Here is a 16,956-nt window from a genome sequence, read left to right as displayed (position 1 = left end):
TATGTGATAGAGGAAATATTTAGCTCTGAGCTGCTTCCCATCATCCATGAAGCAAACGTGTAAGGCCACACTTCTAAATGTACATATTTCTGCACTGCACGTTAAAACAGCACAAGTATTACTAATGATGCCTCTAGGTTCACCATGAGAACCAGCTTTCTATGAAGCCAAAAAGTAACTTGAAGCAAGTTTTATGACTTTTCATCTTTTGCACAGATTTCCCTTTTTCTTCATTCTTATGTCTGCATGGCTTTAGTGTTTAATTGCTGAAGGTGCCTGCTGCCTTCTTGATAATCATTTTTTCATATCAGAAGAAGTTGCTCAAGAGAAATGTTGAGAAATTTTTATTTTGCATGGGAGAAACATATGGATATGCATTAACTTAAGCTCCCCCTTACAATCTTTAATCATTGGCAAAAAATGTTAGAGTAGGGAAGGAAACAAAATTGTTTTTAGAGAGATCATCTTAGAATAGTTCCCTGAGAGAATAAATAACTCACAGGGAAAGCCACAGAGATGATATTGGTTAATCATATTTTCACCCACAGTGTCACTTACTTGTTGAAGTGCTCTAAGAATATGAGGCTAGTTGAAGTCCCTATGATGGTTGTCAGTCCTCCAATGGTTGCAGCATAGGAGATACTCAGTGAGAGGCATTTGCAGATCATGTGGTCATGTCTGGACTGATACCGGTACTTAGTGCTCAGGTCCAGTTCAGAGGGCTTAGGAGGCAGGACTAGTATCTGAGCCTGTGAGGGGATACATTGATTAAGGAGAGAAAGAGATTAGAAGAGCAGCCTGCTCCCAGCTTTCTCTAATGCCACGGTGCTACTAACAAGAAGGAGCAGATTTTTTTCTTCATTGGTATTAGATGGGATCAGAACTAGAAACCTGTCTCGGAGCCTGAAATCTCCTGGTCTGTGGCAGAAATATGGAATAGACAGTAATCGGACTTCTGGCCACAGTTTGGGTCAGCTCCAGTTATGACTGGAATCTCAGCTGGATACCAAAAGGCCTTTGTGGGCTGCAGAGGCAGGATGCCAGCACTGCAGCAGAAGGAATCTGTAATCCTTAAGGCTTATGAGCAGCCAGACAAATGCTTGGTGGACTTTTGGCATTCAGACTGGCTCAGGGCCTCTCATAAAGAACGATTCTCAGAAAGTGCATGGAAGAGGCTGGGCCATGAAAGAAAAAGCTACAGAAAAAAATGTTGCTCCAAAAGAAGTTTTCTTAACAGTGACAGGAAAGGCTCCATGCTACTAAATCAAGCAGTTATATTGTAAATGTAGAGAAACTCAGAGTACTTTACATGCAACGAAGGCTATAGTTTATGATCAGGAAAAAGGTATCATGGGAGTCAAATAGATCTGCTAAATCATTAATTTGGATTTGTGTTTATGTCATAAAATCAGTCATGCTGTTAATCATGCTTGTCATCCTTGTCAGAGTTCTCTGGTTCAGGTCCCTGTAGGTTAAAAGTGAAGAGAGCACACTACCTACAAAATAATCAGTGAATGCAAATGACAAATGGGTGCAAGAGGAAATTAAATAACAGGAGAAGTGCATTAGACTTCAGTTTAGAAACATACTCTTAGATTCATTAGAACTGCTAATGCAAATGCATGTGTTGATTTTAGTGTAATCTTTCTTGAACGTTAACTTATGCATTTAGGAATTACATAACTGCAGTAGAAAAAACAGTCACTCTTTGGAGGCACTGAGGAAAAGTAGAAATACTGCAGTCGTGTAATGTAGTAGAGCATTTTGATGGAGAATATTTGGCAGTATAAAAGGGAGATGGATACTAAGACTGCCAAACCCACTGGCTGAACAATTAAATGATCCATGTCTGCTGTTAGTTTAGTTCTGAGTAGGACATTGTGAGTCAAGGATTGCTCTTTTTTTTTCTGTTGCACCATTTTCCAGGAAGGATTTGCTGAAATAAAGTGGGTAGAACAGTGAAATAAGAAGTGAAACTTGTGGTCACATTACTGAGTATGAAGCTAAGTGAATTGTACAAGCCATTCAGAAATGTCTTACTGGAAGATGGCTGTACAAAAATACCTGTGCTGGGGAGTTCTAAATGGGAACAAGATTTAGCACAGAGCTAAAAAGTAACTGCTATAAGATGATAGAGAATGATTTCATTAAAAGCAGCTTACAAGGAATAAAAATGAAGCAGTGATAAACAGATGATACTCATCTCTGTCCCTTCCTTCACTCTCCATTTCTAACATCTTCTTACCTGAGGTAGGTGCTGCCCATTGCTCTTGGATTTCATCGTTCCAATCGGGTTGGCTATCATATGCACACTATTCATAGTCTGTAAGGAGGCAAATGCCTTTTGATTAGCCTTTCTTCTGTTTCTAGGGGCACTTAGACTGATATTGCTTTATAAACCTCATGGGCTGTGGACTTTCAAAACAAACAAACAAATGAAAACAAAACAAAGCAAAACCCGAAACTTCAGCTATAAACTATACTGGAAAAACATGAGATTATTTTTTTTTAAATACTGCTTTTATTTTCAAGTGATGTTAAAATTCAGATATATACATATATATATATGTAAGTTTTCTTCCTCTATCATGTAGCAGAATCTAACAGTGCCCTTGCTAGAGACTGTGACTTTGTAAGATGTGTAATTATAATTAACCAAAGCATCTCATCTGCAGAACTTGATGGTAACTCGACAATAAAAGTCTTTACCTGAACTTGCTAAAAACTGAGAGTCTGGATGGAATTATTAGTTTACTGACTGGATCCTTGACAGCACTTAAAACAAACTCTATGGCGTTAATGTTTCCCATCGTGATTTGTGCAAGAAGGCTGATAGGTTAAATACGAAGCTGTGCTATGTACTCTCTGACAACAACCACTTCTTGTTTGAAATAAAGGAAGGAGTCGTAGAGCTGTGTGGACTGTGTTCTGATGGTATTAGCAAATAGTGTAGCTCAGAAGATACAGGTACTACCTATGACAATACCTTTGAATGCATCAAGGAGCTGAAGTCAGTAGTAGTAGCACTAAAAACAAAGAAAGGAAAATATACTTTAAAAAGGGCTATTCACCCAACCCCCCCAGAAGGTGCAAATCAAGAGAAGGAGAGGCAACAGCTGCAGGAGATGTAATTCCTACTAAAATGGTGAAGAATACCAATTATTAGCATCTCTTTTGTAGTATCTTGGGCAGATACATGGGAACAATTATTATCACAGAATTACAAAATGGCCAGGGTTGGAAGGGACCTGAATGATCATGAATCTCCAACCCCCCCACCACATGCAGGCCCACCAACCTCCCCATTTAATGCTAGACCAGGCTGCCCAGGGCCCCATCCAATCTGGCCTTGAACACCTCCAGGGACAGGGCATCCACAACCTCTCTGGGCAGCCTGTTCCAGCACCTCACCACTCTCTCTGTAAAGAACTTCCCCCTGACATCCAACCTAAATCTTCCCTCCTTCAACTTAAAACCATTATTTCCAATTATGTTCCAATTGGATTCTCTAGCCTGGAAGCAAGGCAGTTCCACTTCCATCCTGGAGAGTTATATGTATTCACAGTAGTATATACTCTGTTCTAGATATGGACTCCATTCACAATGAAGTGAATTACCAGGCAAGCCAATACTACGTCCATCTTGTTCTATTCAAGTTCTTCCTCCATCAGCCTCTTCAATGCTTTTTTATGAGCACCGCCCTGTGCCACGCTAAAGCTTTCACTAAGATCTGTTATGGGTAGCATGTGGTCCATGCAAACAATACAATGAGCTTTTACTTTTCTTTACTTTACTTTGAAATCAGATTTAATTTCAGAATGTGGGCTACTTCTCTTTTCCCAATAAATTTCAAGGGTTTTTTTCAAGTAATACTGTTTTAATAATAGTTCTGTTATGAAATATTTCTCACATATTTTTCAATAAGTCTTAAAGTAATTAATGGCATAATACCAAACTGAAAGGTTTCTTTTATACTGAAGAAAATATGTATGGGATAAAAAGAGAGGATAAAAAGACAGAATATTAGAGAGCTCATTAGTCTCCAGACTAATAAGAAAGCTATTTAGAACTTGCAAGCTAACTTCAAGTTGTCAACATGAGCTGTTTGAATGATAATGTTTGCTTTAAAGAAAATCTTAAATGATGTAACTGGAGCTTATTTCTCTTTTATTTTGTACTCTTGTGAATAAAATAGTAGAAGCTAAAGAAGAAACTGTATGTTTTAACCCCATACCTTTTAAGAAGATGCTTCTCAGAATTTAGCCTGTATTGTAGTTGGAGGACAAGAACTTTGTATAGACTCCTGTATATCTGACTGGTTTATCTGATAACTCAAAATTAAAAATTAGTCCTTTCCTTTTTCTGTTCTTATTTTTACCAAAAATAGAGGCCTGATTGAAACTTTTAGTGTTTTAAACTTCTTAAGAAGTTTGGCTGTATTCAAATAAATTTTTTTACAGTTCTTTTCCTTTTTTTTCCCTCTGCCATCATCTGTTTCTTGAATACTCTTGGCAGTTAAGGCTTCCCTCAAGAATCCTCTGTAAGTGGGTATTTCCTTCACTTTATGATGGTAATAATGTAAAAAAAAAAAAAAGAATCCCTGCAAACATTAGCGAGATCCAGACCATTACATCAATCCCATTTCTCATATCAGGCTTTTTTGTCAGCTACATCTAAAACATCAGTTTATATGCTTTTCCATGCCCTTCCTGCTCTATTCCTCAGTTCATTTCATTGCAACCTGTGTAGGGCTCAAATCTCCAGTCGTACAGGGTTCATTCTTACTCCTCATTGATGAAAATAAGCTCCAGTGAAGGTTGGTCATGCTTTTCGTTGAGACCTGTAAAGAAGGAACAGGAAGCAGTTCTTGTGGTAAGAACTAATCTGAACCTTTGGGTGATTGAATTTGGAGAAACTATTGCAAACAAAAGCTGGTCTGAACCTTCTCATATACTCTGTGACACGCAGCATTTTGGTGTGTTGTACGGTCCTCAGAGCATGCCTCTTACAATTAAAAAATTATCATGCCTATGTGACTTAAGGCCTTGATGCCAGAATTTAAGTAAGGTTAGATAACGTTGTTGTTCAAGCTGGAATCTGAATTGAAAGAATTGAAAGAAAGAAAGTGAATTGAAAGAAATAGGAGATTTTTTTATTCCCAAATTCTTTCTTTCTAGGAACATCAGAAACTGCTAAAGCTCTTACCAGTCCAGAAGAAATTTTTTCTGGCACCTGCTCTGAACTGGGCAGTTTGGAAGGGCAGGAGTAGAAAGGGCAAGCATGGGATAGTCTCAGAGCATGTGTTTGGGCCTCTGCTACATTTCAAGACAAAACTATCTTTCATTTTTGGAAGAAATATCATCATGCAAAAAGAAAAAGAATGGACCGATATCTTTGGCAGTACAAATCAAACAGCTCTGACCTGGGGAGAATTTGAATAATGTATATCAATCATTCCAGTCACTGATAAATGAGAAAAAAAATGGCCAATATTGGCAAATACCTATTGGCTCGTTTTCTTCAATAATGGTGCTGCCTGCAGTACTGATGACATCACACTCCTCCTCAGCATTCACTAGCTCCTGGAGCACTGCCTCCACAATTGGCATCACCATGGCTGTGGTGGATGTGTTGGAAAGCCACATGGAAAGCACCGTGGTGCAACACATAAAGCAAAGAAGCAACCTGGAATGTAACACAGTGAGACTTTGAGGCACTTTCACAAATACTAAAGGGGTTCTTACCTAACCTTTTTATTAGTCAGATGGTAAGCATATAGGATCTTTTTCTTGGTACCAAAATACCATTGTGTGCATAGATAAAATGCTGCTTTGTGTTAAGAACTGTCATAAGATCATATATCACTGAAAACCTTTTGCTTCCCGACTTGGAAACCAGTGACATGAGAAACACTGATTTTCAGTGCATTCAGGGATACCTTAAGAATTATTTTATATTTACTAAACAGACAGAGAGGGAACAGAGAGATTAGGAATAAAGAATCAGCCAAAAATAGAAAGCAATGGAATTATATCAGTCAAGGGGGAGGAGGTGGTAGAGAAATTGCTGAGAATGTTTGAAAGCTTTCAAATTCTGACAGGGATAGTAGGTAGAAACGGTTGGGTTTTGTGGGTAGAACAGCTGGGTTTTGTCTGTGGATAGAGGAGCCTGAGTTATTTGCTTTTTCAAGCTGCCTCTATTGACCTCGGACTACCCTGAAGTCTAAAGATTCACTCACATGCCTGGCTTTGCTCCAGCCATCATGACCATTCGCAGAGCAATACGTTTATGAAGATTCCATTTTTCTACAGAAGCTGCCACACAAATCACACCCATGAGCAGCAAAGTTGTATTCTTGAAATATTCAGCAGCCACCTGCATTAAGAACATGGGGGAAAGAATCTGTTAAAAAACACAGTAGCTAGCCAACACAGAGATCATGCTGAAGAGTAAGAAATATTCTGGGTTTCCACACTCCCACAAGAAGAATCACAGCAAGCCAGGGAAACTGAAGAATTCAGAAGTCATAATGCTGTCTTTAATCTCTCATTTGGCAAATGACTAATAATAGGGCTCCATACCCTCTTGTTTGTAGATTTCTTTAAAGAGACTGAGAGAAATCTTACTTCTTTGCTCAGGATGTTCACTGCCTGGAGTTAATTGTGCTCAATGAGGCACAAATTAAAGCAGACACAAAATTCTGCTCTGAGAGCACCTTATTTCTGTGTGTCATCTGCTTTTTGGTTATGGAAATATCATTGTCTGTCTTGTTTGTATTTCTTAAGTCATGTTCAATTGTTGTGCAAAATGTGGCATCTCTAGAACCTGTGGCTTCAGGGGAAGAAAAAAAAAAGCTATTTAGGGACATGCGCTCTGAATGCAATGAATAAAGGTTGTGATATTGCTATGATAGCCTGCAGATACTGCGCCAGAACTTTTTAGAGTGGAAATCCACCTTCATTGTGTTAGGGAAAGAAGGCAAAATTTCAAATAAAGAGAACTTCAATCTGGAAGGAATGAGCAAAAATCAACGATGGCTTAAGAAAATATTCAGAGACAATGCAGGAACAACACCAAAGCATAATTCTTGAATGTGGGACTTGCTAAAACACAGGAAGATACTCTGTGAAATGACTGCAAAAATTAGAAGAAAAAAAAAATCACACACTTTTTTGGTGAAACCAAATAAAACAGGAGAAAATAAAATTTATAAATAAGTGAGTGTTGGGAATCTAGCTGAATATTTTATTTTATTTAAACAAAATTCTTCATGAGTTATGTCTGCAATTTTTTTCTTAAACATGGACTCTTCGGTTTCACAAAATCGCAGAATCACAGAATGGCCCAAGTTGGAATGGACCACAAGGATCATGAATCTCCAACCCTCCCACCACATGCAGGGCCACCAACCTTCCCATTTAATACTAGACCAGGCTGCCAGGCTCCTTGGTCTTGAACCCCCGCCTCCAGGGACGGGGCATCCACAACCTCTCTGGGCAGCCTGTTCCGCACCTCACCACTCTCATAGTGAGTGAAGAACTTCCCCCTGGCATCCAACCTAAATCTTCCCTCAACTTAAAACCATTTCCCCTTGTCCTGCTGTTGTCTACCCTTGTAAAGAGTTGACTCCCCTCCTGTTTGTAGGCTCCCTTTAGGAACTGAAAGGCTGCAATGAGGTCACCCCACAGCCTTCTTTTCTCCAGGCTGAACAGCTCCCTCAGCCTGCCTTCGTAGGGGAAGTGCTCCAGTCCACTGATCATCTTTGTGGCTCTCCTCTGTACCCTCTCCAACAGCTCTCTGTCTTTTTTGTACTGGGGGCTCCAGACCTGGATACAGTACTCCAGATGGGGCCTCACAAGATCAGAGTAGAGAGGGACAATCACTTCCCTGTCCCTGCTGGCCACTCCTCTTCTGATGGAGCCCAGGATACCATTTGCTTTCCAAGCTGCAAGAGCACACTGCTGCCTCATGTTCAGTTTTTTATCCATCAGGACCCCCAGGTCCCTCTCTGCAGGGCTGCTCTCAGGGACTGCTCCTTCCAGACTGTATAAATGTCTGTTGCTGTAAACAAATGTAGGCTCTACCATTTTAAAACAGTTAAAGCAATATTTCTTCCATCGTCCTCCATTATTCTTAAACTCTTCCATAAAGGATATAGTTACATTTATTTAACAAATACCCCTAGTATTCTTAGTAGACTTGGCCATCATGGTTGTGTGCCAGAGCTTTTAACCATCACTTTTTTTTGGCTTTCTTCTATTGGTTTCTTTCTCATTAACTTTATTTTCCTAATACTTTGTTCAAAAAATCTTGAACTGAATGAAAGGCATCTACTAAGCCAGCAACACAAAGAATCTGTTGTTTTGCTTTATCCCTTTCACAGCCAATTTTGAGAAACAAGTGAATACTAAGGTTCTTATTTATACATACAACACACACACAGCACCCAGACTCATGCTCTGAAAACCCTGAGTGAAGTGTGGCTTAAACTGCAAGGCACAAGCAACCAGTTTCTATGGCGCTTCAGAACAGGAGGCTGGAAATACTGCAGCTTTGCTTATTTTAATAAACAGGATCTTACTTCTGTTCCTAAAGTAAATAATACATTCTCTGCAGAAATCCCAATGTCATTTAATTTGATATTACATTGAATTTGTGAGGCTGCCCCTAAATTTTCTTTCTCTGATATGCTGCAGTGTTTTGTGATAAAAAAACATAACTACTTTACCTTTATGTTAAGAAAAAGATCCTGAAAATATTGAAATATGCAGATGGAGAAATGTACCTGATTATATTATACAGTTGTTGCAACACTGGAAGGAATAAGAGATGTCATAAAACTCTTGTTTTATGTTTGATTACAGATGTTTATGAGTATGCACATTGCCAGACTGTGTTAGAATTTTAACCAACCTTATGGTTGCTATATATTCTTCTGTGTTACCTGTATTTCTAATTCTTATAAACCTAGTGTGATGCTACTTCACTCAAAAAAAAAAAAAAAAAAAAGGGGGGGGGGAGGGGAGATGGAAAAATATAAGAAATAAAAGCTGCAGATGAAATTGAAGGAATTCTTGGCATATCATGAAAGAAAATGACATTCAAGAGAAACTCAGTTAAGCAAATTCAGAATGCATCAAAGAGACTTTTTGTACAGCTACTCCTTTTCCTGAGAACTGATGGCTTCAAGGCAGAACTAGGGTTACTGGTTGGAAAAAGTACTAAGCATCTTCCTAATACTACGTGGTAATACTTTTTAGTATATGTGGCTTCATACCTTGTACATCACCTATAGGTACTGTAATGGGTTTCCCAGAGAAACTGTGTGGATGCCCCATTCCTGAAAATATTCAAGACCAGATCAGAACGGACCCTGGGTAATCTGAACTAATACCCAATTTAGTGATTGACAACCCTTTCCATAGTTGGAACTAGATTATCTTTGAGGCCCCTTCCAACACAAGCCATTTTTTGATTCTGTGATTCTGTAAGGTGTGTAAATTTTCCATCCATCATTAGAAGTAAACTTTCCAGTTTATCCCATATGTGTTGTTTGGAGGAAGTGAAAGGTCTAATCATGGTGCAGTATGTGTTGGGAACTGCTGGTGATGCAGTAGCCAATAGGATGGACTTCTTTGGCTACTATGTCCTTTCCTATGTCTAGCTTTCAGTACAAGAAAAGGCTGGTTGGTCCATGTTACACGTTGTAAGATGTAGGCCTTTTCCCCCCAGACTCATTCTTGCTAGTCCACTAAAATTTGCTTTATTCAAATAATTAACTAAGAGTAAAAAGATGAAATGACAAAAATGTTCACACTGGTCTTACCTCACTGGACTTCATGACTCCAAAAAGTGGGTATAGGAAAGCAGGAATTAAGGCTGCTGCACCAAGAGGTACTGCTTCGGAAACCCAGTATACAGCTGTCACAATCAACACGTAGGCACATGAGGCTTCCTGTATGGAGAAAGCACTGTTGTTAAATGTTGCTGTCATACAACCTGCTGTGAAAGCCTTTGTGAATATGTTCACAGGACTCATCAGGCTGAGGGTGCCTGGACTACAAGAATCACAGTATCATAGAATGGCTTGGGTTGGAATGGACCATAAAGTCCACGTAGTTCCAACCCCCTGTGATGGGCAGGGCTAACATCTGCCAGATCAAGTTACCTTGGACACATCCAATCTGACCTTGAATGCCTCCAGAGATGAGGCATCCATATCTCTGGGCAGCATGTGCCAGCACCTCAGAATTCAACAAGGTTTACATAAGGATCTCCTAAAGCACAGCTGATTGGGTATGAAATCTAAGCTGCAATCTGAAAGGACAGTACCTGAAGAAGATGTTGCTAATGAAAGTCTTGGCACATAAGCTAGTGCAAAATCTTTGGGTATTCTTATTTATCAGCAAAATCATGGTTCCAGGTTCATTGATGGATTTCTTTGCTTTAAATAACCCAATATATAAGAAAAATTTCTCCATGACTCCTCAGATTTGCCCTATGGAGCCTGTATGTTTACCTGGCTTTTCTCCCAGTATTGGGCAAGCGCAGGAATGAGGAGTTTTCAGAGTCATTTGAAAGTATTCATATATGCTGTAAAATGGACAAAGCTACATAGTGGTTCTTCTGGGAAATAACTGACTGTATTTTCTCAAGTAATTTATGCAGTTCTCTGAGAAAAGAAAGACCACAGTTCAGATGGGTTTAGGGGCCACTGGGTCATGTGGTTAATCAAGTAGCAAATTTGCTACTTCCCAAAATCTTGGGACACAAAGCCATGAGAATGTGGTCCTGAGCATTAGAATCATAGACTCCTTAGAGTTAGAAGGGATTATTAAATGCCATCTAGTCCAACTCCCCTGCAATGAACAGGGACACTCACAGGTAAATCAGATTGCCCAGGACCTGATCCAGCCTTACCTTGAAAGACTCCAAGGATGGGGTAACCTGTTCCTGTGCCTCACCACCTCCACTATAAAAGACTTTTTCCTTATATCCAACCTGAATCTCCCCTATTTAAACTTGAAGCCATTTTCTCTTGTTTTATTACCATAGACCCTGCTAAAGAGTCTGCCCTTTCTTTCCTGTAGCTCCCCTTTAGATACTGAAAGGCCTCTATAAGATGACCTTGCAACTTTCTCTTTTCCAGGCTGAACAGCCCCAGCTCTCTCAGTTTGTCCTCACAGGGGAGGTGTTCCAACCCTGGGATCATTTTTGTGGCTCTCCTCTAGATGCTCTCCAAAAGGTTCACACCTCTCCTGTACTGAGGACTCCACATCTGGATGCAGTACTCCAGGTGAGGTCTCACCATTGCAGAACAGATGGGCAGGATCACCTCCCTCACCTGCTAGCCATTCTTCTTTTGATGCAGCCCAGGATATGTTTGGCTTTAATTGCTGCAAGGGCATATTGCTTGCTCATGCCCAGTTTGCCATCTACCAGTACACCCAGGTTCTTTTTTGGCAGGGCTAAAACTGGTGAGAGATGGAGTGAGATGGTATCTCCTGGACATTTTTACAGGAAAACACACTTTTTAGGTAGATATGCCTTTATTTATGGCTTTAAGTGGGACCCTTTTTTTCTTTTACTTTTCTTAAAAGCCTAGAAATATTTCCTGTTAATAATTAGAGGAATTAACTTCAGGAAAAAAGATTTTATTTCCATGTTCTCAAATTTGAAGTCAAATTAGGTATTGAGATTACCCAGAAGTTCTACAGAAGCCAGTATGTTCATATTGATTTACACTAGCTATAAATCTGCCTTTCATTATTTCCTGGATGTTTTCTATGATGATATCTTATATGGATTCACAGCTCACAATGGCTACTGTTTAGAAAATGTACTCTCCATAAGTGGATAGTTCAAATAGTTCAAATAGGATTTTCTTATTTTTCTTTCCTGATTCACAAATTAAACACCTTTCAAGAAATCATCTGTAGGAAATTCCTACAGGTCTTTGTGGAAATCACTAGGCATGTATGACAGTCAAAGGTGAGTCTAAACAGTGACATGGATTCACTAGAATGAATCAATAACTTCTCTTTAAATCCATATATCTCTTTTTTACATTGTCTCTGATGTATGAATAATCACATTCAGCTGTTCCACTTTTTTTTTTTTTTAATATAACTATACAATATGGTAATAACAATTAGCAACAGCAGAACAAAACCCAGAGAAAATGTCAAGATATATTACCATGTATCATTTCTTTTACTTGCTTAAAAATTGCAGCCAAGCTTACTCAGAAACATGGGTTAAAGTTAACTATCAGACCTTGTTCTGACTCCTAATTCAGAAAATTATAACATTAAATAGTTCTAATTCAAGTAACTAGAGACTGAAAAATAACAAAAAAAAAAAAAAAAAAAAAAAAAAGAGTTATCAAGAAATATAATTTTCTTGAATCAGATAAAGTCCAATGATTTTAGAGTCTATGGAAAGTATCTGGAATGCTACTGGACAAGTTGACAAATTTAGTTCTGAAGTGTCTCTTTTTGGGTAGAAAAGTACATTTGAAATCCTGCACCACACAAAAACATACATATTTCTCTCCTTTACTCATTATAGGAGTGTTTTATGTTTTAAGGTAGACAAAACAGGTTTCACTAGTCTTCTCTGATCACATATATCATTAAAAGATTTTGCTGCAGATGTAGCTTCATTGTTAGCAAGATCAAAAGCTGTAAGGTAGGCTAGAAAATATTGAGTTATAATGGATAAAATAAGGGAGATTTTTTTAGTAAAATATTCACGGATTATGATGAACACATTTTATAAAATAGAACTGCTGTATTATTTCAAGCTCTGAAAGACTAGTGTTCCGGCTGTAGCAGCTTGAAGTGACCTCTCAACAGAAAAAGCAAGCAAATTTTTTGAATTAAAATGGAAGTGAGATGATGGGGATTAGAGATTTTAGTAATCCCTATTATAAAGACAAAAGAATTCTAGGTGCGAGTCACAGCACTGATGGATGGGCTCATAAACATTAGCCAACTCATTCTTAGTCATTTTAAACTGCATTCAACTTGATGGTTGATATTCCACAGAGAGCCAAGGATAGGGTTCTTTTAGCAACCAAGTGACTATTTAACATATTTTTTAATTTTTTAACTAATTAATTTCTGCTAACAAGCTACTTTTTTTTTTTTTTTTAAATGGGCTCCATGGTGTCCAGCAATATTGAAGACAAAATTCTTTGAATGAAACAGCATTAATTTTTATTTTAAAATGGGCAGATATAAAAAACTAGAGATATATTTTCACAAAATTCTTAGTAATCTTTTTATACTAACTGATCCCAAATTATTTTCTCCTTCCAAAAATATTTTTCTCTAGAATTTCTTTGAGCATAGTTATTCTATATCATCTGTATGCCTGTAGCAATAGACTAGCAATAGACTAATAGTGGAAATGAAATAGAACATGGGAAGAATCACAGAATCACAGAATTGTATGGGTTGGAAGGGACCTCCAGAGATCATCAAGTCAAACTCCCCGTCACATCTCTAACAAAAATTACTTGGGACAGGCACTAAATATTTGTGCTACTTGTTTCCTACTACTGTTATTTATTCTCAGTGCTCTAAACCAGCTCTTTTGAAAGAAGAAAAAAAAATAATATTTTCTATTTAATTGAATTCAATTTATGTATTTATTTAATAGTTACCAGAGCTACTAAGTACTATATTGAAACAATGGCTATGTAATTTTTTTTTCACTCTTTTATTTCTTTTGCACAGGTGAAAATGAATGTTAAACATACCTAAGAAGGGAAAGAAGCAGAGAATAGGAAAATATATTGCAGTGAGCTTTTATGTGATGGCTGGGGGGCTGGCAGACCTTCAGTCTGCATCTTATAGACAAAGAAAAGAGGACTGAAAGGAATGCTATGGCTGAAACTTCCATAATATGGTCAACACACAAAACATTTGTAGCTAAAACATCTGAGAATCTCATAATACTTAATAACAATAAAGTCTGTATTCAAGATTTATCCATATAAAAATCTGCAATGCATATTTTGCACGTAGGCATGTGGTTAAGCTATGTAAAGAAGTGATAGTTCAGACTCCGGTCTGCTATTTTTTGCTGACAGGGTCACAGTGTAATTTCCTCCTTTCAGAGGGTGTACAGCAAAAATAAAGGTAAATGACAGTATGCCATCCATAGCTGTTCTGTGCATGCTGGCTTTTGAGGAAAAATCAGTGGTCCTTAATTGGGCTTACTGCAAACATAGTACCTAGGGCCTCAGGAGACCATACCCAGAAACTGACTATTCATGTAAAATGCTTAATGGTATCACCAGTGGTTTGATGAAAAAAATAAATAAGGATAAGGATGAAACAAATATGGTAGAAATAGCCACCACTAGCAGCTAAGGAGATTAAGAGAATGAAAAGCTATCACTGTCCGGAAAACAGACTGTTTTTTTTCTGCATTTGTCATGGTATGAAAAGTATCTGTGAGTGTCTCAAACCTGTTGTAAAAGTCACGTTTCAGATACCAGTTTAGGGAAGTGTTCAAACAAATTTCCTCAGGTTTATTTTCTGCCTAATCATTTATTGTCACAAAATAATAGAAAGCTGTGGACATTATTCCCATAAACCTTATCTACAAAGAATTCTGAGTCCTCATGCTCTTTTTGATGTCCCTTTACACTACACATATAACACTTCCCCATTTCCAGAGCTGTGCTATCACCAAAGAGGCTGTAAGCTGATTCCCTGCAGAAATGCAAACATAATTCACCTAGTAATTCTGTTCTCTATGAAACTGAAAGCTACTATAATTGTCTGATAAGTGAAAATATAAGAAAATCATCAGGAGCCAAATTTAATCTTCAGATTTAAGAAGTAATCTCAGTCAATGTGTTGTAGCAAAGTAAATACTAGCTTAAAGCATTTGAATAGTACCCTGTCAAATGAGTTTATTAACTATAGATGATTTCTTAATGGCATTATAAATATTTGTCCAGCTCTGGACCAGATTAACAGCTATGTTTTACCATCTGCAGTATTCACTCATATGCAAAATGAATGTAAAATATCATCTGATGACTTTTCAAGTCACTTTGCTGTAAAGAAACACTATGAGGTGCAAAATAATACTGCAATGGAACACATGCAGTATAATAGCAGTTCTTGTTCCAAAACTCATACCAAACCACTTCAAATCCCTTGGTTATTAGAGAATTCCCTTCCTTTGAGTCTGGCAGTGAGCAAACATAGGTAACAAGTCTCAGTGAATCTTGTGTTGCCTATGAGAAGGTCCCAGGGGATACAGAACATGCTGTAGTTTCAGTACCATACAAGCATGTCACAGAAAATCTGTTCTTTATGTTGCCCTTTCAGTAGCACTGGGGGAGACGAAATCCTTTTAAAAACAGGTTTTTGCAAAAAGGTGGGCATTACTGTTCTCTGAAGAAAGTACAGTTTCTTGTCATCCATTCTCACTCAAGTCACAAGAGATGGAAGACCATTTTAAGAGCGCAGAAAAACTCATTCAAACTGTAAAATACAATTCACTGGTGTAAAAACATTATCTTTCTGTGAATCCTGTTTTTTCTTTCCAAACAAAAACCTGCAGTTTTCTAATCCTTTGAATTGTTATTTGATAACAGTGGTAGTATTCATAAATCCTCTAGTGCTAGAAAGAATTAATCTTTAACAGCGTAAAAGAAGGAATGGAAATTGCTGCACCATTCAGCCAGATTTATGTCTAGCACTGTGAAAGCCACAGCTGCAGAATTTTTAAGACAGTGCAAATGTTGGCAAGTTAAACATTACCATTTCTATATGGTAGGGATACACTATTATTTTATGCTTGACCACAGCAGAGATATGCATGGAAAGAAGTTAACCAGGGGTATTCATTCCCATTGCCTTGCTTATGTGTTAAGCAAAGATTATTCCCTCCTTTGTGTTGTTGTGAATGCCTCTGAGTTATCATTTATTAGCCAATGTCAGAACTGCAGTATGTCAGTACATACACTTGCTTTACTGTAGCAGATGCCATGTGTTGCCTTACCAAGTCCTAGCTCCCAGTTCACTTGAACTGGTGGTTCTACACACACCAAAAAGAAAGTTCTTCCATGCATATTTGTTATTAAAAATTAAAGGCACTCTAACTATTCATTTTAAATGCCTCTCCCTCACACACACTGCTGAAGAAACAGTAAAGATGTCAATATATCTGTCTTAAAATAAGTCTTCAGCTAGTTCTTCATCTCTGCTTGTGACATTGCTCATAGTAGCTCTGATTGTTATTGTGATGACTGCCCAATAACTTTCAATCCTTCAAATCTGAGTTCTTGATATTTCTGAGAGAAACACTTTTTTTTTAGATCCTTGCCTCTCTTTTTGTCCACTGTAGGCTTATCCAGCTAGAGCACCTACTGTACTCAGAGGCTCTGTAAAAAAAAGAAAATGTACTTACGCTGCAGGGGTACAAAAGTGGCAGAGGAAGCAGCAGAAGTGGAATGAGAACAACGAGCAAGATGTTTCTGGATCGGAGAATCTCCTTCACCATTGCCATACCCTTTACTTTCTGGTGATTTTCTTTTCTTTGGATTTCTTCAGATTGTCCAGTTTCCACTCCACGTTCTCCTTTGCCTTTGCCTGGATTTTGCAGAAAGGGCTCTTTCTGTCTTGTTTCCTATTTTCACACAGCCACCTCAGATAGCTTCCTTAATTTGCTTATTCTTCAGTCTGCTGTTTTGAAGAGAAGCCCTAATGATTTTTCTGTTAAAAAGGCATTCAGTTTTTGTAGGGCTCACCAGCACATCCAAATGACTTTCACACCATAACACGATGTTTGAAAGTTGGATCATAATGATCATTTGACATTTTCTCTTTTTAATTCAGAGTCACAGTTACGACTGTGTTCCATCCTTATCCCCATATTTTGAACGGCTCTTTTCTTCCATCATCTGATTTTCAGCAAAGTAATTTCTGT

At 38.0% G+C, this 16,956-nt stretch overlaps 1 protein-coding gene across 2 annotated transcripts in view; it reads right to left on the bottom strand.

Moving 5' to 3' along the window:
* SLC13A4 (solute carrier family 13 member 4) overlaps positions 1–16,536 on the bottom strand; it is a 29,023-nt gene extending 12,487 nt beyond the window's left edge. For both annotated transcript variants that reach the window (XM_090134439.1, XM_090134440.1), the window contains exons 1-8: positions 16,438–16,536; positions 9,827–9,955; positions 6,239–6,375; positions 5,504–5,685; positions 4,786–4,840; positions 2,987–3,026; positions 2,246–2,323; positions 559–749 (exon numbers count right to left, since the gene is read on the bottom strand). In XM_090134439.1, the coding sequence (XP_089990565.1) occupies positions 559–749; positions 2,246–2,323; positions 2,987–3,026; positions 4,786–4,840; positions 5,504–5,685; positions 6,239–6,375; positions 9,827–9,955; positions 16,438–16,536 (911 nt within the window). The remainder of the gene's footprint in view (positions 1–558; positions 750–2,245; positions 2,324–2,986; positions 3,027–4,785; positions 4,841–5,503; positions 5,686–6,238; positions 6,376–9,826; positions 9,956–16,437) is intronic.
* Between the last annotated feature and the right edge of the window lie 420 nt (positions 16,537–16,956).

This window comes from Phasianus colchicus, chromosome 1 (assembly GCF_987193195.1).
Source record: "Phasianus colchicus chromosome 1, bPhaCol1.hap1.1, whole genome shotgun sequence".
In the NCBI taxonomy this organism is placed as follows: Eukaryota; Metazoa; Chordata; class Aves; order Galliformes; family Phasianidae; genus Phasianus; species Phasianus colchicus.
Note: the sequence above shows the minus strand (reverse complement) of the source record. Positions and strands in the feature narration are given on the sequence as shown.